Below are 19,521 nucleotides of genomic sequence, written 5' to 3'. Positions count from 1 at the left end.
CCATAGACGACGGGAGGGGTCCACTAGAGTCAACACAGGGATCTGATTTAACCATTTCCACCTTCCATCACTTCTCCATAAGAACTTTCACACAGGCATCCATCCACCGTAGTTCATCATAACACATCCACAATTTTCATTTGACATGCAGTATTAAGTCACACAAGTGTGACATAATGTGAGGACTGTGTAAACTGAACATATGTATATAACACAAATGATGAATGTCATGCTCACCTTTAGATATTGTAGAGATGTATTTAGCTGCTCTTTAGACCTTTTGAATGACACATTAACAATCGGATGTCCAAGGTGTGACGGGATATCAAGTCTGTATAAATATGTACATAATGTAAATGATGACTATGAGATGCTCAGCTTTAGAAAAGGTATAGATGCACCACAAGTTTATCTTACTAAACTGTGAAGAAAATGCTACAGCAGATGAAGATTCAAACCCAGCTGTCCTGGGTGCAGTTTACAAAATTATCTGCAAAGGTCACACTCAACACTCTGGAGCTGTAAATAGCATCAGCGATGCCTCACTTCTAATTAAACCACAGATGGAACGCTGTACTCACAGTGGATGCTTACAAAGCATTTTTCACAATTTGTAATTAATCATTGTTTCTTACTGTAGTCAGTTACTTTTTGCATGATGTGCGATATTGCACAGTCACTGAATCGAGTTAATTCTGACTCAGGGACTCTTACACACTGGCAATACAACACCTGTGGCATTAACTCTGCATCTGAATAATTAATAAAAATGGGTTTCTGAGGAAGCAAAGCTGAAAAGGTGTCATTTTTGCTTTTGTTAAAAGTTGTCTTGTTTTATCAAAAGCCCCTAAAACATTCCGAAGACAACTCGGAGAAGGCAAGACTAATAAATTGTTTTTACAATTTTACAAATCTGATAAAAAAAAAAAAATGTTTGACACCAGCAGCGACATGAAGATGCGTGTTAACATGAATGACATGTTGAACTCTGTGCTGGTAGAGAACAGTCTCCAGGAGCGTAGGATTGTCCTCTTAGGAAGTGACTGAACACCATCCTTGGCTGAAAGATGGTTGACACTAGTAGAGATGTGAAGAAACAAACTAGTCTTGATAACGGACTTGGTAAAGTGGTTGTGGTCAGTACCCCTGAAAGATGGGTTCACTATTCTGTTGTTCATGTATTCTGTTCAAGACTCCAGGCTGGTAAATATGAAAACACCATGTGCCCACTAGGACCTCATGGTTATACCGATCAGCTCACATAGAGGTCGGGAATGGAAGTAGAGGGACCTCTGGAGGAATTAAATGACACCCTGTGGAGGAAAACAATACTGTGGATATTGTGCAATATTGTGGAGAGGGTGATTTTAAGCCGAATGAATGTGCAAATGGTCAAAAGAACCCTCACATTTCTACTGGGTAAGAATCATTGAATGTACCTACCATTTTTTTTAACCCCCTAGAGATTATAATTGAACTTTCCTCCACCCACAGGACAGACGAAAACAAAATGTGAAAATCATTCCAAATGTAGGAAAAAAGGAAAAAATAAGAAGGATTAAAATTAGAACACCCCCAAGAACCATAACTGCCATTGTCACCAGCTGACAAGAGAATCATAATGAAATTAGTGTAAAGGAAATAATTTGCAATCATTAGCACTCTTCTGCCCTCAGCTGAACGTCTCTATCCAGCTTATGCAGAGAGCTAAACATTAAATGGCTTCAGTAAACACTCAGGAGACCGCGTGGCATTCTTCAGAGCTTTACTGATCCTTATTTTTCTTTTTGTAAAACTGTAATAACAGAAACAGAATACAGTGTATTCACTCTCCATACAAATACATAAAGATTACATTAAATATTGTTGACTTGTGTAAACAGTCACTACACAATCTCAGTATCAACACATGTCAAGAGATACAGCTAACACCACATGCTGGTATGCTTCATGCTAGCAGGCTAACGAAAGGGCTAACAGCTAGCTTATGCTAGTAATGTAACAAACTCACTAAACACACAAGAAACTCATTACTTTGCTGAACAAGGTACTAATAAGTGAGAACAATAAACCGTTTTGCCACACTTACAGATTATGCCTTTTCAAGGGCGCCAGATGCAGGAAATTACAGAGACACAGAGAAATGGACCTTCCCTGTCGAGCGCTGGGAGAAAACCACTGCTTGCGCTCTAACATGGCGCTACCCTGTCCACCCACTAGATGGCAGGCTTTGCCCAGACAAGATCAGGAATAAACATATTTTCTGACACGTTGCAACAGTTAATTACAGAACTAATGATTATGACCCGCCATATAACAAACTTATAAAAAACATGCCTTAGAAATAACAGGAGGGACAGAATAAGCACTCTGCACTACACATGTCTACATTTGCATGCACTAATCACCAGTGTTGGGACTAACGCGTTATTAAGTAACGCGTTACAGTAACTACGTTATTATTGTGGTAACGAGCACGGTAACTAGTTATTATGCCAAAATCAGGAACGCGTTAGTCGTTACTGGGATTTAGATAGGGTCGTTACTCGTTACTTCGTGTGGTGGCTATCGCGGAGCTTCCACAGATTCAGTAACATTAGCAAGTGGTGGAGGCAGCAGGTGGATGAGGGAAAGGGGACGCAGAAGGAAAAGAGACCCGAGGCGGCCGCCGGTCCAAGTGTGAACTGAACTTCAGGTAAGAAGTTATGACCTGCAGGCTATCCGAGTCAGATATAAACCAAGTTTAGGTGGAGTTTATTTTCGTTATTCTGACTTTTTCCGTACTGCGTACTAGCTAGCATGACGGAGTTTCTATACAGCTGGGTGGGTGCTATGAAGTTAATGATGTTGAACTTTATTTCGTTCATAAGTTATTAGAGTTGCCAACTGTCCCGTCTGGTATTCAGATAAAATATTACGCGTTTCTTATTGAGGTGAAAAAGAACAGTTTGTCCCGTAATTCAGCTACAATGAAAAAGACACAAAGCTGGAGTTATTCTGTGTCTTTGCTGCACAGCTGCCTCTTCTTCTTTCATTCTCCCCCCTCCCTCTCCCGTTTCTACTTCAATCATGAAAACTGATCAATGATTAGCTGATCGGCTCTCTTGTTTGTTTATCGCCCACTTTGCGCCAGAAAGAGGAAACCAGCCAATGTCACGTTAAACAACAGCAGCACGTTTAAGCTTGATCAGCTGTTGTTAGAATTTATTTAATATTAATTTCTAGTATCAGCTGATGTTTGCTGGAGCCACAGCTGCAAAAAAGCTGCTGGTCATGATGTCGGTTTGGTTATCTGGTGAGAGGGAAACATGAAGATGAAACCAGGAGATGTCCTTACTGAATCATCAGAGCTGAACAGGTGATGGAGAAACAGGTTTACCTTTTAGGTGACATGAATGAGTTGAAGGGAAGTTATGAACTGTTTCTGAGAGACAGATAACCCCAGGATCCTTTTTTATGAAGCTGACAGCTGGTAACTGTGCAGGTGCGGATCTAGCAAAGTTTTGCCAGGGGGGCCAGGTAGGGCATTAACAGGGAGAGGTGGGCACAAAGAAATACTTTTCTTTCTTATTCTCATTTAAAATGTCTAGCTTTTAAAAAATAATTATCTGAATCTTACAACAAACGATTGATAGATTGATGCATATATACCATCAAGACAGTGTACATCACTGTCACAACAGCGTTTGTTTTCATTCAAAGGCTTTATGAGTTTTCCTATAATGGCGGGCCGGTCTCTAGTCAAAACGCCCGGGCCGATTTTTTGTCCCAGTCCAGCCCTGTATGCAGCTCATCTACAGTCTGGTGTTACCTATATCTTCCTATTTAGAAGGCAGAATTTCCGAGTTCTGAGTACAATCAAAGCACCACGACTGCAGTTTTTGTGTTGGATGTAAAAGGCGCACATGACGCTGTGACGTAGGCTAGAATCATGGCAGCGGTCAATGATGGTCCAGGCGTGGGATTTCTCTCGTGGAAATATGCACATTATCTTTTCCTTTCTATTGGTAGGTGGCACAGTGCACTTGTGGCAAGTAAGCAAGCTAGAAGACTGGCAAAGTTATGGAAGCAACACATTAATAAGAGAATTCTGAGTAAAACCAAAGTTACTTTCCCTAGTAACTAGTTACTTTGAAAGTAACGAGTAACTTGAAGTAACTGAGTTACTTTTGATAGAAGTAACTAGTAATGTAACTAAGTTACTATTTTAAAGTAACTTACCCAACACTGCTAATCACACTAATCAACTACCTACCTCAAGATTAGAAATACGACTGTTTTTATTATTTAACTTGTCACTTTTAAAGATAAACCCTCAAATAACTTTGTAGGTCCTCTCAGATCAACTCATTTATTGATGCGTCAAGCATCTCAGTCAGATTCAGGTCAGGACTTAAAGTAGGCCACTCAAATTTCTTCATTTAGTTTATCTTAAGCCATTCGGGGGTAAAGTTGCTGGTGTGTTTTGGATTATTGTCTTGCTGCAGAACCCAACTGTGTTCCAGCTTAAGGTCACAAACAGACATTCTCCTTCAGAATATTTTGGTAGACGGCAGAATTCATTTTTCAGTTTACCTTCATTTAGGTCCCGAGGCAGCAAAACAGCCCCAGACCATCACACTACCACCACCACCATATTTTGGTGATGGTCTTTCTGAAATGCTGTGTGACTTTTACACTGAATGTTATCAGACACGCACACTCCAAAAAGTTCAGCTTCTGTCCCATCAGTCCACAGAGTTATTTTTCTAAAAGTCTTGGGGATCATCAAGATGTTTTCTGGCAAAACTGAGACAAACCTTCATTTTCCTTTTGCTCAGCAGTGGTTTTCATCTTGGAATACATTTTTGGCCAAACTCTTTCTTACTGACATTAACTGAAGCAATGAGGCCTGCAGTTCTTTGGATGTTGTTCTTGGGTCTTTTGCGGTCTTCGCTGCGTCCTTGGGGTAATTTTGGTCAACTGGGCACTCCTTGAAAGGTTCACGACCGTCTCAGGTTTTCGTCATTTGTGGACATTTTCGGCTTCTGGCAAAAGAGAAGGAAAACTTCCACTAGTAGCCAGTCATGTATCCCCCCAACCAACAGAGGTTGAATTCCCAGGTGTGTGTTTTTTGTTGTTGAGCCAAAGGCAGTAATTAACAGGAGGCGTAGAGGAAGAGCAGATATTGTTAGGGATGTAGATACAGCAGCTCTCTGCTCTGTACACTCACATGTTGTTACACTAAGACGGTAACTGTGTTCTCTGATCATGGATAATGTGTCTAATGTAAGAAGTTTCATTCTGTCAGGATTTAATGAGACGATGAATTTCAGAGTGCCTCTCTTCACATTCACTTTACTGTATTACTGCATGATTTTATTTTTCAATATCTCTCTTGTGCTGCTTATTTTCTTGGATGAAAATCTGCACGAACCTATGTACATTTTCCTGAGTAGCTTTTGCATTAACACAATTTATGGGACCACAGGTTTCTACCCAAAATTCCTTTCAGATTTACTAAGGTCTTCCCAAACAATCTCATATGAAGGGTGCCTTTTACAAGCTTTTGTCATATATTCATTTTTGCCATTAATGTCCTGCTAACATCAAGACTGAAGTTATGTGGTATAAACATTCAGAGAGTTTTATGTGTAAACTGGTTAATTGTTAAACTTGCTTGTCCTGAAGCTGAAACCTTTACAAACCACATTGCAGCATATGCAACAGTTATCATTTATGTGTCTCATGGCTTTTTTATAATGTGGACTTACACACATCTCATTAAAACATGTGCGAGGTCCAGAGAGGACAGAGAAAAGTTTATGCAGACCTGCCTGCCCCACCTGACCTCTTTGATCACATTTATAGTTGTGATTGGTTTTCAGTCGATATATGTGCAATTTGAGTACACAGGTTTTTCTGAAAGTCTCAAAAACTTCATTACAGTTGAAATTCTCATCATTCCACCTTTTATGAACCCTCTCATATATGGATTCAAACTCACCAAAATACAAAACAGAATCCTGACTTTACTTAAATCTTACAAGAAACTAACTTACATCAAGTTTAGTTTACTTATAAAAACAAGAGTAAAATGCAGCATTTTCCTTAGAGTAAAGAATTTACTATGTGAGCTATTCTGTTGTAGATGACTTATAGGCCATACTATGTTTTACTGTTTTTGACAAAGATCAATTGATAATGTTCCATGTTCTGTTTTCTCAGGAAATGTGACATCGAGTTTTGTATTTTTAGTTTTTATATTCTACCTTTTACTTCTTTTTTAATTTATGCACTTTGTAGATAAATGGTAATAGATATATAAAACAGTGTCTGTGGTTAATATTTCCTCCATGTTTCAGTCAGCAAAGCCTATTGCTCATCCCAGAGCAATAGTAAGCATTGACATGCTCTTATAGATTATAATCATGCTAAAAGATCATCTCTTGTTGCTTACATATCTTCTTTTGCAGAATTTTAAAAACTTGCATCCATAATTCTCTGCACATTTACAAATTAATTATGTTATTATTGAATATTGATCAATCATCCATTATACAGCATGGAATCCAATCCCTCGCAACCATGAACTAGCTAGGCCAGTGGACTGATAGATGAGCCTTCATTTATTTTTCATCTTTAATTCTTTAATCCTATCTGTCTTATTATTTGAACTTAAGGTGTTGTTGTGTCTGTCTCTAATCATCACATTCATTACGATGTAAATTTGTGTTGCTGTTTACAGTAGAGGGGTAGGAAGTACAATGCTATTCAAGTGAAAGCTATTTTAGCTACATTGTTACCTGCACATTGTTACATTGTACACTTATATCTGTTGCATAAACCTTACATTGGGTGGTTGTATAATCAAGTTGTTGTGCACTTTCAATTAAATATTTAAAACATAAACAATAAAAACAAATAAAAAATGCATAACTATGATAACACGTGGGTTTTTCTGGTTTACCAAAAAACAGAATATGGAGCATTGATTTTTATCAAAAACTTGAGAGTAAAACCAAAAGTATATTGAGGGTCCACATGTCAACTATGCATTTTCTGAACACTAATTTCATGAACTACAATAGCTAACTGTTGTTTAGTAGCTTATGTTAAAAATATTGTTGCAGCCTAATAATCATGTTTTTCGGGCTCCGTGGTCTCTCAGCCTCAGACACATCACATACCAATGAAACATCTCAGTAAGCCAAACTAGATAAAATGAACATTTTGGCTTTTACTTTTATCAAACAATGCTGCATTAAGTTTCAAGCTGCTACTGATGTGGTTGCTAGGCAGCTTTTTAACATTTGGCCTTAGCGGTCTTCTAGTGATCAGGTAGGCCAGACAGAGAGAGAGAGGATTGGCTAAGGCATAAGGTCTCAGAAGGTGAGGGAGAGGGAAAAAGTGAAGTACTCTTGTCTAATCTGCTCAGTGCAATATACAGCATACATAAATGGAAAGCAGTAAAGAGCAGAAGATGTAAGTAGATGACAAAATTCACGTTTCTTAGTTTAGAACAAAATCTTAATCTTAACTAGGGCCCCAAAACAATTCACCCTGGTCCTAACAGCATTGTTAATCTAATGTGAATATCAGGGTTCGGCTGTGTCAGAAGAGCTGATCCACTCAATCATCAGTAACGTACATGTAAGAAAACTAGGTTTATCTGGTGTTTAATCAGGGAGCAAGGGTGTTTAATGCATTTTAACAGTTTTAGATTTCAGATTTCTCAATGAAAATGAACTGACCCGAAAACATACAAGGAAACACTACAATACTGCACTTTACCAAGATTACAATTAAACGATCTATTTAATGTATTGATTTTGCTAAATTACGGAAATGATTATCTCACAGCAATCAATCAAATGCTAGAATATGTTTCAGTAAACTTTAGATTGCTGGAATTGCACACATATTGGCTTTTGCATGCAATATATTATGTATACAGGACCTTGGGGTTCTACACTCACAGATGTCTTAAAAGAGTTCCTCCCTCAGTAGTTTGGACCTTTTTTGGAGGACTGACAGCATGTTTAACTACTACGTAAGAACACAGAAAAGATCCTCAAATACACTCAGTGAACTTAGGCCTTGGCTTCCTTGGCTCCTTGATGTAATTATACGGTTACAGAAATGTTACCTGTGTGAGCTAATTAGATGATATCTTCCACTAGCAGAGTGGTACGGGCTGGACTTTGACCTTTCATCAGACAGAGAGCTGAGTCAAACATTAAAGCTCAGGCTGACACTGGGCTGGACGATGTTTTTCCACTTCACTTTGCTTTTGGGAAAACAGGGTTTTTAACTGTAGTGAATCATCTTTAAAGTGACATTTTAAAAGATGGCTGACAAAGTTTTAATGGCTCACAGACACCATAAAGGTATGTTCCTGACTTATACTTGTATATGTCTTAAATGTGTCCATACAACATTTGCAAGGCTAATTGATTTTAGTATATTAAATCCAATTTGTTCTATTTTCTTATTCTGTACATAATTCATTGCAGTTAAGAGAATTTCAGCATTTTGCATAGCTCAGAGGAAAGTTGTGAAACCACTGGGAGGGCTTTGTCTCACATCAGCTGCTTGCATGCCAGAGTTGTGGTAATTCAGTGACATGTTGTCCTCTCTGCTGGCAGAGAACAAACACATTCTCCAGGAGCTCAGGATTGTGCTCTTGGGACACGACTGGCTGGAGAAGAGTTTGACAGGAAACACTATCCTCGGCAGACAGATGTTTGACACCAGCAGAGACGTGAAGATGTGTGTTAAGAGACAAACTATTCTTGATGAAGGACTTAAAGTGGTTGTGGTCAGTACCCCTGAAAGATGGATTCACTATTCTGTCCAAGACCCCGGCCTGGTAAATATGAACACAGCAGCCTGTGTGGCCATGTGTCCACCGGGACCTCATGCTTTCCTCATGGTTATACCGATCAGCTCGCACAGAGGTCGGGAATGGACAGTAGAGGGACCTCTGGAGCAGTTAAATGACACCCTGTGGAGGAACACGATAGTAATATTCATGAGATATGAGCAGCTGAGAGGGATGTCTGTGGAGAGTTACATTGCAAAATACAAGTTTCTGAAAAGCCTTTTGGACAAATGCATGTATAGATACCACCTTTTAGATACAAGCACTTGGGGAGAAGATGATCCCACTCAGGTTAAAGAACTTTTGGAGAAGATTGATGCAGTGGTTGAAGAAAATATAAAAGCAGGAGGAGTTGGTTATGTGACTAGAAATGACGAACTGTCCAGGATAACAGAGAGCCAAAGGAAAAAGGTGGAGGAGAGGGCAACTTTAAGGCGAATGAATGTGCATATGGTTAAAAGAACCCTCACATTTCTACTGGGTAAGCGTCACTTCATGCACCTATCATATTTGTTTTTCCAAGACATAATAATAATTGAACCAAAACAAATTGTGAAAATAAAAAAAAAAAGTAGAAAAAAGAAAAATAAATCAAAATGATTAAAATAATCATTTTGCCCTCCCAGGCCAACTGCCATCTTCACCAATTGTGAGGCATAACGGCATTAGTGGGAAAAAAATACAATCATTAGCACTCAGAGATTCAGTGATATTTATTTACACATATCAACATTTGCATTCAGCAGACTAATTATCCATCCACCACGAACTGTGATGTTATTACTTATGTAGCTCAGAAAATTAGACCAGGTACAATCATTTTTATAATACTACAAACATTAATGTTTGTAATGTGATAAATTACCCGGACTAATTTCTCCTTAGCCCCAGTAAAACATTTTTGCTGTTGTCTCTGGTTCCAGGTGTTTCAGTGTGGTTGTACTTACTGTTTTATTTTGTTAGTCTTTTGTGTCATTTATATTATGTTCAGTTTTCTTTCCCCCCCTTTCTCCCTCTAGCTGTGTGTTTCTTCCTGCTCCTGTTTTCTCTCAGTTTGGATGTTTTAATCCTGATTCATGATTCACGGCAATAATGCTGTTTTTTGCGTGTTGAGACTCCTCTCAAGACTGCATTCATCAGTGTTGCTTGTGCACTTTTCTTACCATGCTTTTCCCTTCTGGTCAACTTTCCATTAATATGCTTTGATTCTGTGGTTGTCTTTTTGTTTGTTTTTAATAAGAACAATGCAAATACTGCTTTAAATATCAAGAATGATTTAAATGGTAAATGGTAAATGGCCTGTATTTGTATAGCACTTTTACTAGTCCCCCCTAGGGACCCCGAAGCGCTTTACACACCCAGTCATCCACCCATTCACGCACATTCACACACTGGTGGAGGCAAGCTACACTTGTAGCCACAGCTGCCCTGGGGCAAATACATAAAATGCCAAAATGTTTATATAAATGTATGACACTAAATTAGATCATTTGGATGACAAAATTGCTGTTTAATTGCTGGATGTGTTCATACACAACTTTATGCTAACAGTGTCATGATATCTAAATAAGTCAGGTATTCAAAGGTTTTCTTTGAATACCTGAAGCTGCTGAAAATCAGCTATTATGGTTCTACCAAGTACTAACAGTGGTAAAATCTCTAATGAAGGAAACTTCTCATTCAAGCCAGCATTGTGGAAACATCTAAAATTCATCATTCTCATTTACCTGAAACAACTGCAAGATGGAAATATACATTTGCAAAGCTAACATCATTACCTAAATCTTGCATTTCTGCAATACAGGAGAGTTTCCCCCAATATCAGCACTTCGAATTCTGGTGGTGGGACCGAAGCAGGCTGGGAAAAGCTCAGCTGGAAGCAATCTTCTTGGTGGTGAAGTCTTTGCTGTGGGACAGTCAACATCACAGGTCACTGAGAGGGAGGGTGGTGCTGGCAAACTGCAAATAACTGTTGTGGACACTCCAGGATGGCATGGACGATACTGTTTCGAGGACACTCCATGGGAAGTACAGGATCTAATTACTAGCAGTGCATCCCCGTGGGCTCCTACTCCTCATGCTGTCCTGGTGGTTGTACGTGCCGATGAGACCTTCACTGAAACCGACAGAATTAGAGTGGAGGAACACTTAAGCTTGTTCGGTCTCTGGGTGTGGATGCGAAGTATTGTGTTGCTCACCTGGGGAGACAAACTGGGAGTCACTCCCATTGAGGAGCACATTGAAAAATGGCCAGCACTGCAGAAGCTTGTGGACAAATGTGGAAACAGATATCATGTTTTTGATAACTTAAACAGGGTCGGAGACATCCAGGTTAGAGCACTACTGGAGAAGATTGAGGAGACGGTGGTGGAGAACGATGCCAGATACTTGGTACAGAGTTTCATGAATCTCCAGGAAAGCAACAAAAAGCTGGAAAAGAGCTCCAAAAAGACTGTGAGGCAACTGAAGAAGGTTAAAGCAGAGAATAATGTCCTGAGAAAGACAGTGGAGGAGAGGGAAAGGACAGTAGAAGATATGATCAAGATAGCTAAAGAGGAAGATGGACAGGTTCAGGCTTTGAAGGTGACAACAGAAGATGAGAAGGAGTGGTTAAAGAAAGATTATGAAGAAAAGATGAGCATTCTAAACACTGAAAACACTCACCTCAAGAAGGACATTATGGAAAAAGACAGGGTGATAAAAGAGCTGTGTGCAGTGAAAAGACATTTCATAAAGTCTACAAAGCAAAGGAGTGAAGGGGACAAAGAAAAGCTTGAGGAAAAGATGAAGGCGCAAGAGCAAGAAATTGCAGGCTTGAAGAAATTGTGTGTAAAGAAAGAAAAAGACATGGAGAAAATGCTGATGGATCACAGGCAAGAAGTGATGAAGCTCAAAGAGATGACTGAACAGCTGAAAAAAGAAAATGAAGATGCAAAGAAAATGTTGAAAGTGACGATCAGTAGGATGCAGAGGCACTACAAAGAGACAGAAACTAACGGGACAAATAAGATGAACACCGTGCACTTTAATAAAGGTGATCATGGAAAAACTGTGACAGACCTAAAGTTGCTGGAGGAACTTAGCAGAAGACCAAAATGAGCATTCGCAATACCTTCAAATCATCATCGACATGTCATCAACCACTGTGAGTATGAGAAAGTGATCCTGAGTGTGGTTACACAATAATGAGTATACTCTGTAAGAACAATGTCAAAATGTCACTCATTAAGTTCCAGAAGCAGAGCAGAAGAGCCTGGTTGTGCCGGACAGTGGTGCCAATGTCCAGTACAAGGCGAGTAAAAATGGAGTTGAGAGGCCAGTCCGACCATGATGAACGCACAAAACGCTCTAGATAAGACTAAGTTTCTTTTATGTGAACACAAAGGTCTTTACAGCTTGTCTAAAATGCATTCCTAAAGTTTTTCATGCATCTCAGCCTCATTTACATCCATAACACATCAGTTTGATTTATTTATTTGTGCATCATTTGAAGCATCAGAGTGGAACATGTATGACAATTCATTCGAATTACGATAAGGATTAATTCACTGGGCCTCCCTAATTTAATGGCAATCAATCAGAAGTAAATTATGTAAATATTTTATGCTGGGTTGAGCTATTTGACTCCACAAATACAATTTATTTCACTAAATTCACATCACTTACCTGAAAAAGTTATTTTAAGTTTCAGGAATATTATACACATCCAAAATGTTTTGCAGATGCACTGTCATCAGGATTTTTTAGATTAGCTGTTTTCCTATTTTCCCAAACTACTGCCCAAATCCATTTAAGTGTGTTTACTCTAATGCTACTACGTCCTTTACTTATTCTTGCAAAAATCAAGTATGCTAACATATTGTACTAGAAGACAACACACAGTGTATTAAATAACTCAACGATGGCCTAGTACAGTCCCTTTTTTTTCCCCAACAGAAAGAAACTGCAAACCCAGCAAACAGACATGAAGCAGGCTTGACTTCATCATGGCTCAGAGCTGGAGGTGCAGCCCTTGGAGCAGCAGCTGGAGCCTTTGTGGCCTCATCCAGGGTGAGGTTCTGGGGGCGCTCTGTCTCTGGGCTGGGGCCCTGGCTGGGCCTCGGGGGCTTTGGTCCTGGTTGGTATGTTGCTGGGGTTGTGGGCGGGTGGGTGTATGGGGGCCCGGCCCTGGCGCAGGGTGCCGCCAGTGCATCGAGCCACCTGGGGGGCTCTTCAACTGGTGGGGGAGGTTGTTACACCTTGCAGGAGCTCTCCTCTCTTCAGAAACTCACTCTGCAGGAGGGGGAGATACAGGAGAGGTGGAGGAAGATCTCAGCCTGGGCGTCTATTGTCTTGTGTAGTCTGGAAGATGAGTGGTTGACGGGGTGGGTGCAGTTTTCTCTGTGGTGGGGTCGGGTGGGCTGTCCCGGGTTCTGTGGGGCCGGGCGGTGCTGCTGTTCTGGGCCCCGGTCCGGATGGGCCTGGGCCCCCTTTCCCTGTCGGGTTGCGGAGTATGGGGGTGCCTACTGGGGTCAGCGGGGAACCTGGCCCCAGGGAGGGGTCACTTGCCCCTCCCTTCCTTCCCTCCTCATCTCCAGCTGCCTCCCTCTTCCCGCTCCACCGTAATCACCCACACATGCACGGCCTTGGGGTAAAGGTGTGTCATCAGGGTGCAGGGGAGGCATCCCCTCCTCTGTCCCCTTCTGGCTTCTTGTGCCTCAATTTTATCCCACCACTTAGACATTCACATTACTCACACTCTCATAACATATACATATAGAATCTTGGGGGTAGGCACGCTACACGGACTCCAAAAGACCATCAGGGTGTACACCTTACCATGGCGTCATTGCCCACCTCTCAATTTTAAATACACGTAGACACTGAGGGCTATCAGGAGGGGCTATGTGCTTACCTGCTGCTCTCTGGCAGGTGGCTCCATACCCTCCTGGGTTTTAAATGCACCTTAGAACACACATGCATCAACACTACATATGAGCGGGGCGGAGGGAGGTTTTGGAGTCTTCTCACACCCCCGTTCTCTGCGACCTGCTGGAGCGGGGGGCCGGAAGGAGGAGTTGGCCGTCCACTGGGGTCTGGAATGTGGGGCCTCCCTGCTGCTGCAGAGTCGGGGCGGTCTGCATCTCCCCACCTCAGGGAAAAAAGGGTAACACCACCTGGGTCTGGGTGCAGTTTCCCCCTCCAGGGGCAAAGGTACCTAGACCCGGTTCTTGGAGTACGCTTGGGGAGTGTGATTGTGTGTACAGTGTCTCTCTATGTCTGTCTCCACGTTGGTTGAGTGTTGAGTAATTGCATATGAGAGCATAAGGGTGGGAATGGATGTTTGTATCTGTGTGTGCCTGTATGTCTGTGTCTATATGTCAGGTTGGGTATCAGACGCCACCTCTCTGAGGACATCTCAGGCCCTCTAAGGTATGGAGGCCTATCTCCCCCCACCACTTCCCCTGCCAGTGGCAGACGCCCTCAGACATCGGTGCATTGGTGGTTCTTTGTGTCCGGGGGTGGGCGTCCAGGTACACACCGGCCCACTCCTTGGTGGCTGCTTATCGGGGCCTGGAGCCTGGGGCTCGCTCGGGCCACTTCGGGGGTGGGGTGCCCTCGGCCTCTCGGCTTGGGGCTCGGTCACTCTGGCGCAGCTGGCTGCCGGCGGAGCTCACGGGCACGTCACTGCAACTCCCCCGGCTTCTGCTCCGTGGCTGCTGGGTGACCCCTCATCTGGGACTCTCCTCAGCTCTTTCTGGGACAGTGGCGCGGCTGCCCCTCTGTTGGTCTTCCTTGGTCTCTTGTGTTCTGGGGGCCTCTGGATGTCTGGAGTCTTGATCTCCTCCATACCTGCTTCATGCCCTGGAGGACGGGTCTGTGGCCCCCCACACCCTCTAGCAGATCATTACATGAAAGAACCTTTTAAAAACAAATGCGTCCATGCTCACAAGTGTATACACACGGGTGATCACACACACAAACTACACCCTTTTTGGCTCCTACCTCAAAGCACACTGTGTGCTGTCGATCTTACGTGCTGCACAATAATGTTTAATATTTAGTATTTACTGTTATATTTCCATATATCATCATGATGTTGTTTATTGTATTGCTCTCGTTTTCTTCTGCTTGTTTTCTTTTTTCTTTCTCAACAGGTGATCCAGGTGATTGATATATGTATTTTTTTTGTGTCTGCTTATTTAGTTGTTTTTTTTTTTGTTTTTTTGCCCTTTATCCCCGTCCCTCTTCTTCGCTGTTTTTTCCCCCTCTTCCTTTCTTCCTTTTCTTTTCCTCATTCAAGTCTGTCCTGTATCTAGCAAGTGAAAATAAAAAAAGTAAAATAAAATAAAATAAACAATAAAAGGTGAATCAAATAGACCATTATGGAAAGGCTGTGAGGGTCAATTTGGTAAAGAACCGTTGGGCATCTTTCCTCGCCTTTAGACAATAATTCTGATGGCAAAAGAACCAAACGGGACAGGCAAAAAAAAAAAAAAAAAAAAAAAAAAAAAGCTAATAATAAACTATTTTTCTAATATAATAGATAATTATTTAACTATAGCAGTAATAATATTCTACTGTAAGACCAGGAAGGAGTGCAGAAAGGTGAAGATGTCCATGTAAAGTACAGATAGGCAGCATAAATTTATGTTTTAATTTATGGAGGAATATGTCTTTTTGTGTGTTTGTATTGTCTCTTAATACATTTCTGCAAAAAATATGAGTTGAAAGTTGAATCCAAATAGAACAAAGAGTTTCCAGATGGCAGATTGGCATGTGGGAGGCTGATAATTCAGGGTATGTTTAAACCAGACCATCAAACCTATGAATTACTTGAAAAGACAGAAACAAAACAAAACAAAAAAATAGGTTACAGAAAAGTTAAAAAACAAAACAAAAACTAGAGAAGTATAATATACATACATCTTGTAAATAAGATCCACACAGGTTTTTTTTATGCCATCTAGACTATTATCTTTTCATTATTATTTTTGTTCTTATCTTTTTGTTGCTTACACAATCAGAGGTGTTGTCATAATAACATTATAATATTAGAAACTCGTTCAGGTGTTTATGAAGTTGTGTTTGGTATCATGTGGTGGTTCGTGCTTCTAATAAGGAAACCTGATCTCTGACACATGCCTGACAAAAATCCTAGTGATGGAAAAAATGTTTTTCCAAGAACATTTTAAAATAAAATAGTAAAATAGTTCCTCAAACCCTTTTCCTTTCTATTTATGCTATGACACAAAAAAGCTTCAGTTAAAGACAATTGTTATTTAATTCTCTTACATTCCACATGTGTATTTGTGTGTCTATTTTCAATTTGATTTGCATACAGCAGCAGAAAAACATCTTGTACTTCATATAACAACAAATAATTTCAATAAAAATGAAAAATGAGTTGAAGCAAACCCCCACTGTTTTCCTGGATAAATGATGGGGCTCAGGGATGTATCCCTGACAAAATACTGAAACATGAAGTTCCACCCTGTTTTGTCACTGTCTATGAACAAAGAAATAATGAGAAAAACATTAAGTGATTAAACTTTATTAAAGTGGTTATTTTTGTTTACGGTAAACAAAACTCAAAATTTTATTTCGTATTTTGGTAAGTTTAAATCCATAAATGAGGGGATTCATAACTGGAGGGATGACGAGAAATTCAATAGCAATGAAGTTTTGGAGGCTTTGGGGTAAATCTGCAGAGCCAAATCTCATATACATCAAATCAAAAAGTATTACAATCAAAAATGTGATTAAAGAAGTCAGATGGGGCACACAGGTCTGCATAAACTTCACCCTGTCCTCTTTGGACCTTACAGATTTTTTAATAAGATGCATGTACGTCCACATTATGAAAAACCCATGCGAAACATAAATGATAATTGTTGCATATGAAACAAGACTATTTAAAAGGGTGTCTGTGTCAGAGCAAGCAAGTTTAACAATTACCCAGTTCACACAGAAGACCTTCTCAATTTTTGATCTGCATAAGGTCAGTCTTGATGTTAGCAGAATACTGATGGAAAAAATGCATAAAGGAGTTAGCCAGGAGAAACACACCAGCTGAGAGAGCCTCCTCTTAGTCATGAAAGAGTGGTAGTGCAGAGGGCGACATATAGCCAGATACCTGTCAAAGGCCATAACAGCTAAAATGGACAAATCACAGCAAGCAAATGAGTACATGACAAAAGCTTGTAAAAGGCACCCTTCATAGGAGATTTCCTGAGAAGACGAAAGCAGATCTAACAGGAATTTTGGGTAGAAACCTGTGGTCCCATAAATTGCATTAATGCAGAAACTGCTCAGTAAAATGTACATAGGTTCATGCAAGTTTTCATCCAAGACAATGATCACAATCAGAGACACATTGATTAATATGATCATACAGTAATACATTAATGTGAGTGAGAAGATGGTAAGTCTGATATTCATTGTCTCATTAAATCCAGAGAGAGTGAACATTCTCACAACAGAAACATTATCCATAATCAAAGAGCAATACTCACAATTTCAAATTTTCAGATTATATCTGTCAAGTGTTCAAAATGCAGAGTGAGCAGCTACACTGTGCTGTGTATTCTCACTCCGCTTTCATTCAGCACCGTCTATTAATAAACGCTTTGATGATGACAGCACAACAGCTGGGAATTCAAACTCATATTACCGGTCCTCTAATAACTTGTTTCTGTACGTATAAAAAAATTGCATTCAGTTTCAGTAATTGAGTATGTTTGATTGTCTAAGGAGCTTGGAAAGAAAAGCTTCTGGACTTGTTGAAGTTGCTTGAAGACGTTGCACCTCTCATCCGAGAGCTTCTTAAGGTCTAGCCTAGAACTGAAGAAGCTTCTACGATGACCTGGATGACTGAGAACCTTCACAGATGAATGTTTTTGATATTAGAACACTTTAAGAATTTGTGAATTGTTAACTTATTAAGTAATATTTTTTCTAACTATGAATTATGTAAAAATTGCTGTAAAAATTAGATTATGTTAACTCTAGATGTCTGGCCAGCAGTATTTTATAAATTAGATTTTTGCAGTGTACAGTGGTTAAGGTGTTCTGGTCCTGGGTTCAGTGTATATAATTTTTTTTCTGTTATTATTAAATATTCTTTGTTTAATGCCTAGTGTGTTTGTTTACATTTTCATCTTCTATTTCTTGTATTAGTATTTTAAGTTAATTGAGTTAATTGTTCCAGTTACTGTTTAGATCAGTTTATTATTTATAGGTTATACTTTTACTTTGTGTTTCTCAGTTTAGTTATTATTGCCAACTTCCTATTTTACTTAGGCCCTGTCTTGTGTTTTGTGCTACTTTCTCTCCTATGATGTGGTGATTATCCGCACCTGCAACTTATTTTGCACTTCCACTACACATAACATCTGGACTAATGGCGAAACAACTGGTAGCTCAGTGTTTCAACATCTGGAAGAAAAAACTGCTATCACAACTAAACGAAACTAAACTACGCCAGGGGGGAACAAGGTCGTCAGGTCAGGGGGGGTGATATCATCTCGACCCTCCGAGATTGGGTATCAAGTGCCAAGGCCAACTGATGTGTTTGAGGTGTTTATTGTAAGAACACCTGACTTGACAGATATGATCATTGCTAAGCTGGAAACCTGGACCCTCTATGGCTGATTACAAAGCCTATATGAAGAACCATCTGATCGAAACCAACCAGCTGATCTACACTATGGCAGCAGTGATCAGTGAGGTGCTTGGCTACAAGATGAACAGCTACAAGGAGCAGTACCCTCCTCGTAGAAGGAGACTAGAAGCCAAGACAAGATGGAGGGAAGTGAGACAAACATCGGAGCTGCAAAAAGGTGTGATGAAGAAAGGAAATCATACTTGAGGCCTTGGAAATAGGGATGGGTATCGTTTAGGTTTTATCCAATACCGGAGCCAAATCGGTACTTTTGAAGCGGTGCCGGTGCTTAAACGGTGCTTTAAAGACTGGAGAACACAAACTTTGTCCAAAAACCTCTCATGTTTAGCTGTTTTTTGTGAAAAGATAACAATGTTAGCCTTTTCTGCAGCTATAGGGCATATATGGTATCACTCTTGGCTGGAAGCAGTGCTTAAACAATGGAAAAAACACAAACTTTGTCCAAAAACCTCTCATGTTTAGCTGTTTTCCACTTTTTCTTTGGTCATTTTAGCCTTTTTGGCCAGGGTGAAGGGAGTATCTGCCATCAAACAAGAAGACAGCTGCATGTAACTACGACGGTGTTTGCTAGTTCACCTTACATGCATTAATTTAATAACGTGGTTAGCCTACTCAACGTAAATTAAACACGAACAACATTAAGCTACTCACGCAGAGAAGAACGGCTGCTGCTGCCATCATCATCCGTCATCATTTCTGCTACACTGTCAGGGCTAGGGGCCAGGACTCTCCTCTGCGGGTTCTTGGGGGATGTTGCTAACCTCGGGTCCGAGGCACCATACCCGCAGTAGATGTGCTCGGTGTGAGGTCTCGCAGCAAGCTATCAAATACGGCGCATTTCTCGGCTTTTAACAAAACACTATACGTCGCCAGGTTCGTCGTCAGATTCAAGGTGTTACCTCCTTTGCACGGTATCACAGTATCACCTTAAAGTACTTGTTGCAGGCTGCTGAGTTGCATCTTTTGCTGTGAAGTACAGCCAGACTTTTGACCG

At 40.5% G+C, this 19,521-nt stretch overlaps 3 protein-coding genes across 3 annotated transcripts; 2 read left to right on the top strand and 1 right to left on the bottom strand.

Annotated features, from left to right (window-relative positions):
- Nucleotides 1-56: 56 nt before the first annotated feature.
- On the top strand, nucleotides 57-6,134 carry LOC146500914 (olfactory receptor 6N1-like). The gene is given in 2 exon segments (XM_085134557.1): nucleotides 57-5,557; nucleotides 5,560-6,134. Coding segments are annotated over 2 exon segments (882 nt in total). The 5' UTR covers nucleotides 57-5,250.
- Nucleotides 6,135-8,586: 2,452 nt separating this feature from the next.
- On the top strand, nucleotides 8,587-13,459 carry LOC146500913 (GTPase IMAP family member 8-like). The gene is made up of 2 exons (XM_085134558.1): nucleotides 8,587-9,344; nucleotides 10,668-13,459. The coding sequence occupies exons 1-2, from the start codon at nucleotides 8,606-8,608 to the stop codon at nucleotides 11,960-11,962; spliced, it is 2,034 nt and encodes a 677-aa protein (XP_084990684.1). The 5' UTR covers nucleotides 8,587-8,605; the 3' UTR covers nucleotides 11,963-13,459.
- A 543-nt stretch (nucleotides 13,460-14,002) lies between these two features.
- On the bottom strand, nucleotides 14,003-17,930 carry LOC146500912 (olfactory receptor 4B13-like). Its single transcript, XM_085134556.1, has one exon. The coding sequence runs from the start codon at nucleotides 17,336-17,338 to the stop codon at nucleotides 16,409-16,411; it is 930 nt and encodes a 309-aa protein (XP_084990682.1). The 5' UTR covers nucleotides 17,339-17,930; the 3' UTR covers nucleotides 14,003-16,408.
- Nucleotides 17,931-19,521: the final 1,591 nt, after the last annotated feature.

This window comes from Neolamprologus multifasciatus, chromosome 16 (assembly GCF_963576455.1).
Source record: "Neolamprologus multifasciatus chromosome 16, fNeoMul1.2, whole genome shotgun sequence".
Taxonomy (NCBI): Eukaryota; Metazoa; Chordata; class Actinopteri; order Cichliformes; family Cichlidae; genus Neolamprologus; species Neolamprologus multifasciatus.
Note: the sequence above shows the minus strand (reverse complement) of the source record. Positions and strands in the feature narration are given on the sequence as shown.

Excerpts from the sequence above, each read along its gene's own strand:
- LOC146500913 (XM_085134558.1), top strand. The coding sequence starts at position 8,606 with ATGTTGTCCTCTCTGCTGGCAGAGAACAAACACATTCTCCAGGAGCTC. Across the intron at positions 9,345-10,667 it reads AACCCTCACATTTCTACTGG|GAGAGTTTCCCCCAATATCA; the intron begins GTAAGCGTCACT and ends TCTGCAATACAG.
- LOC146500912 (XM_085134556.1), bottom strand. The coding sequence starts at position 17,338 with ATGGATAATGTTTCTGTTGTGAGAATGTTCACTCTCTCTGGATTTAAT.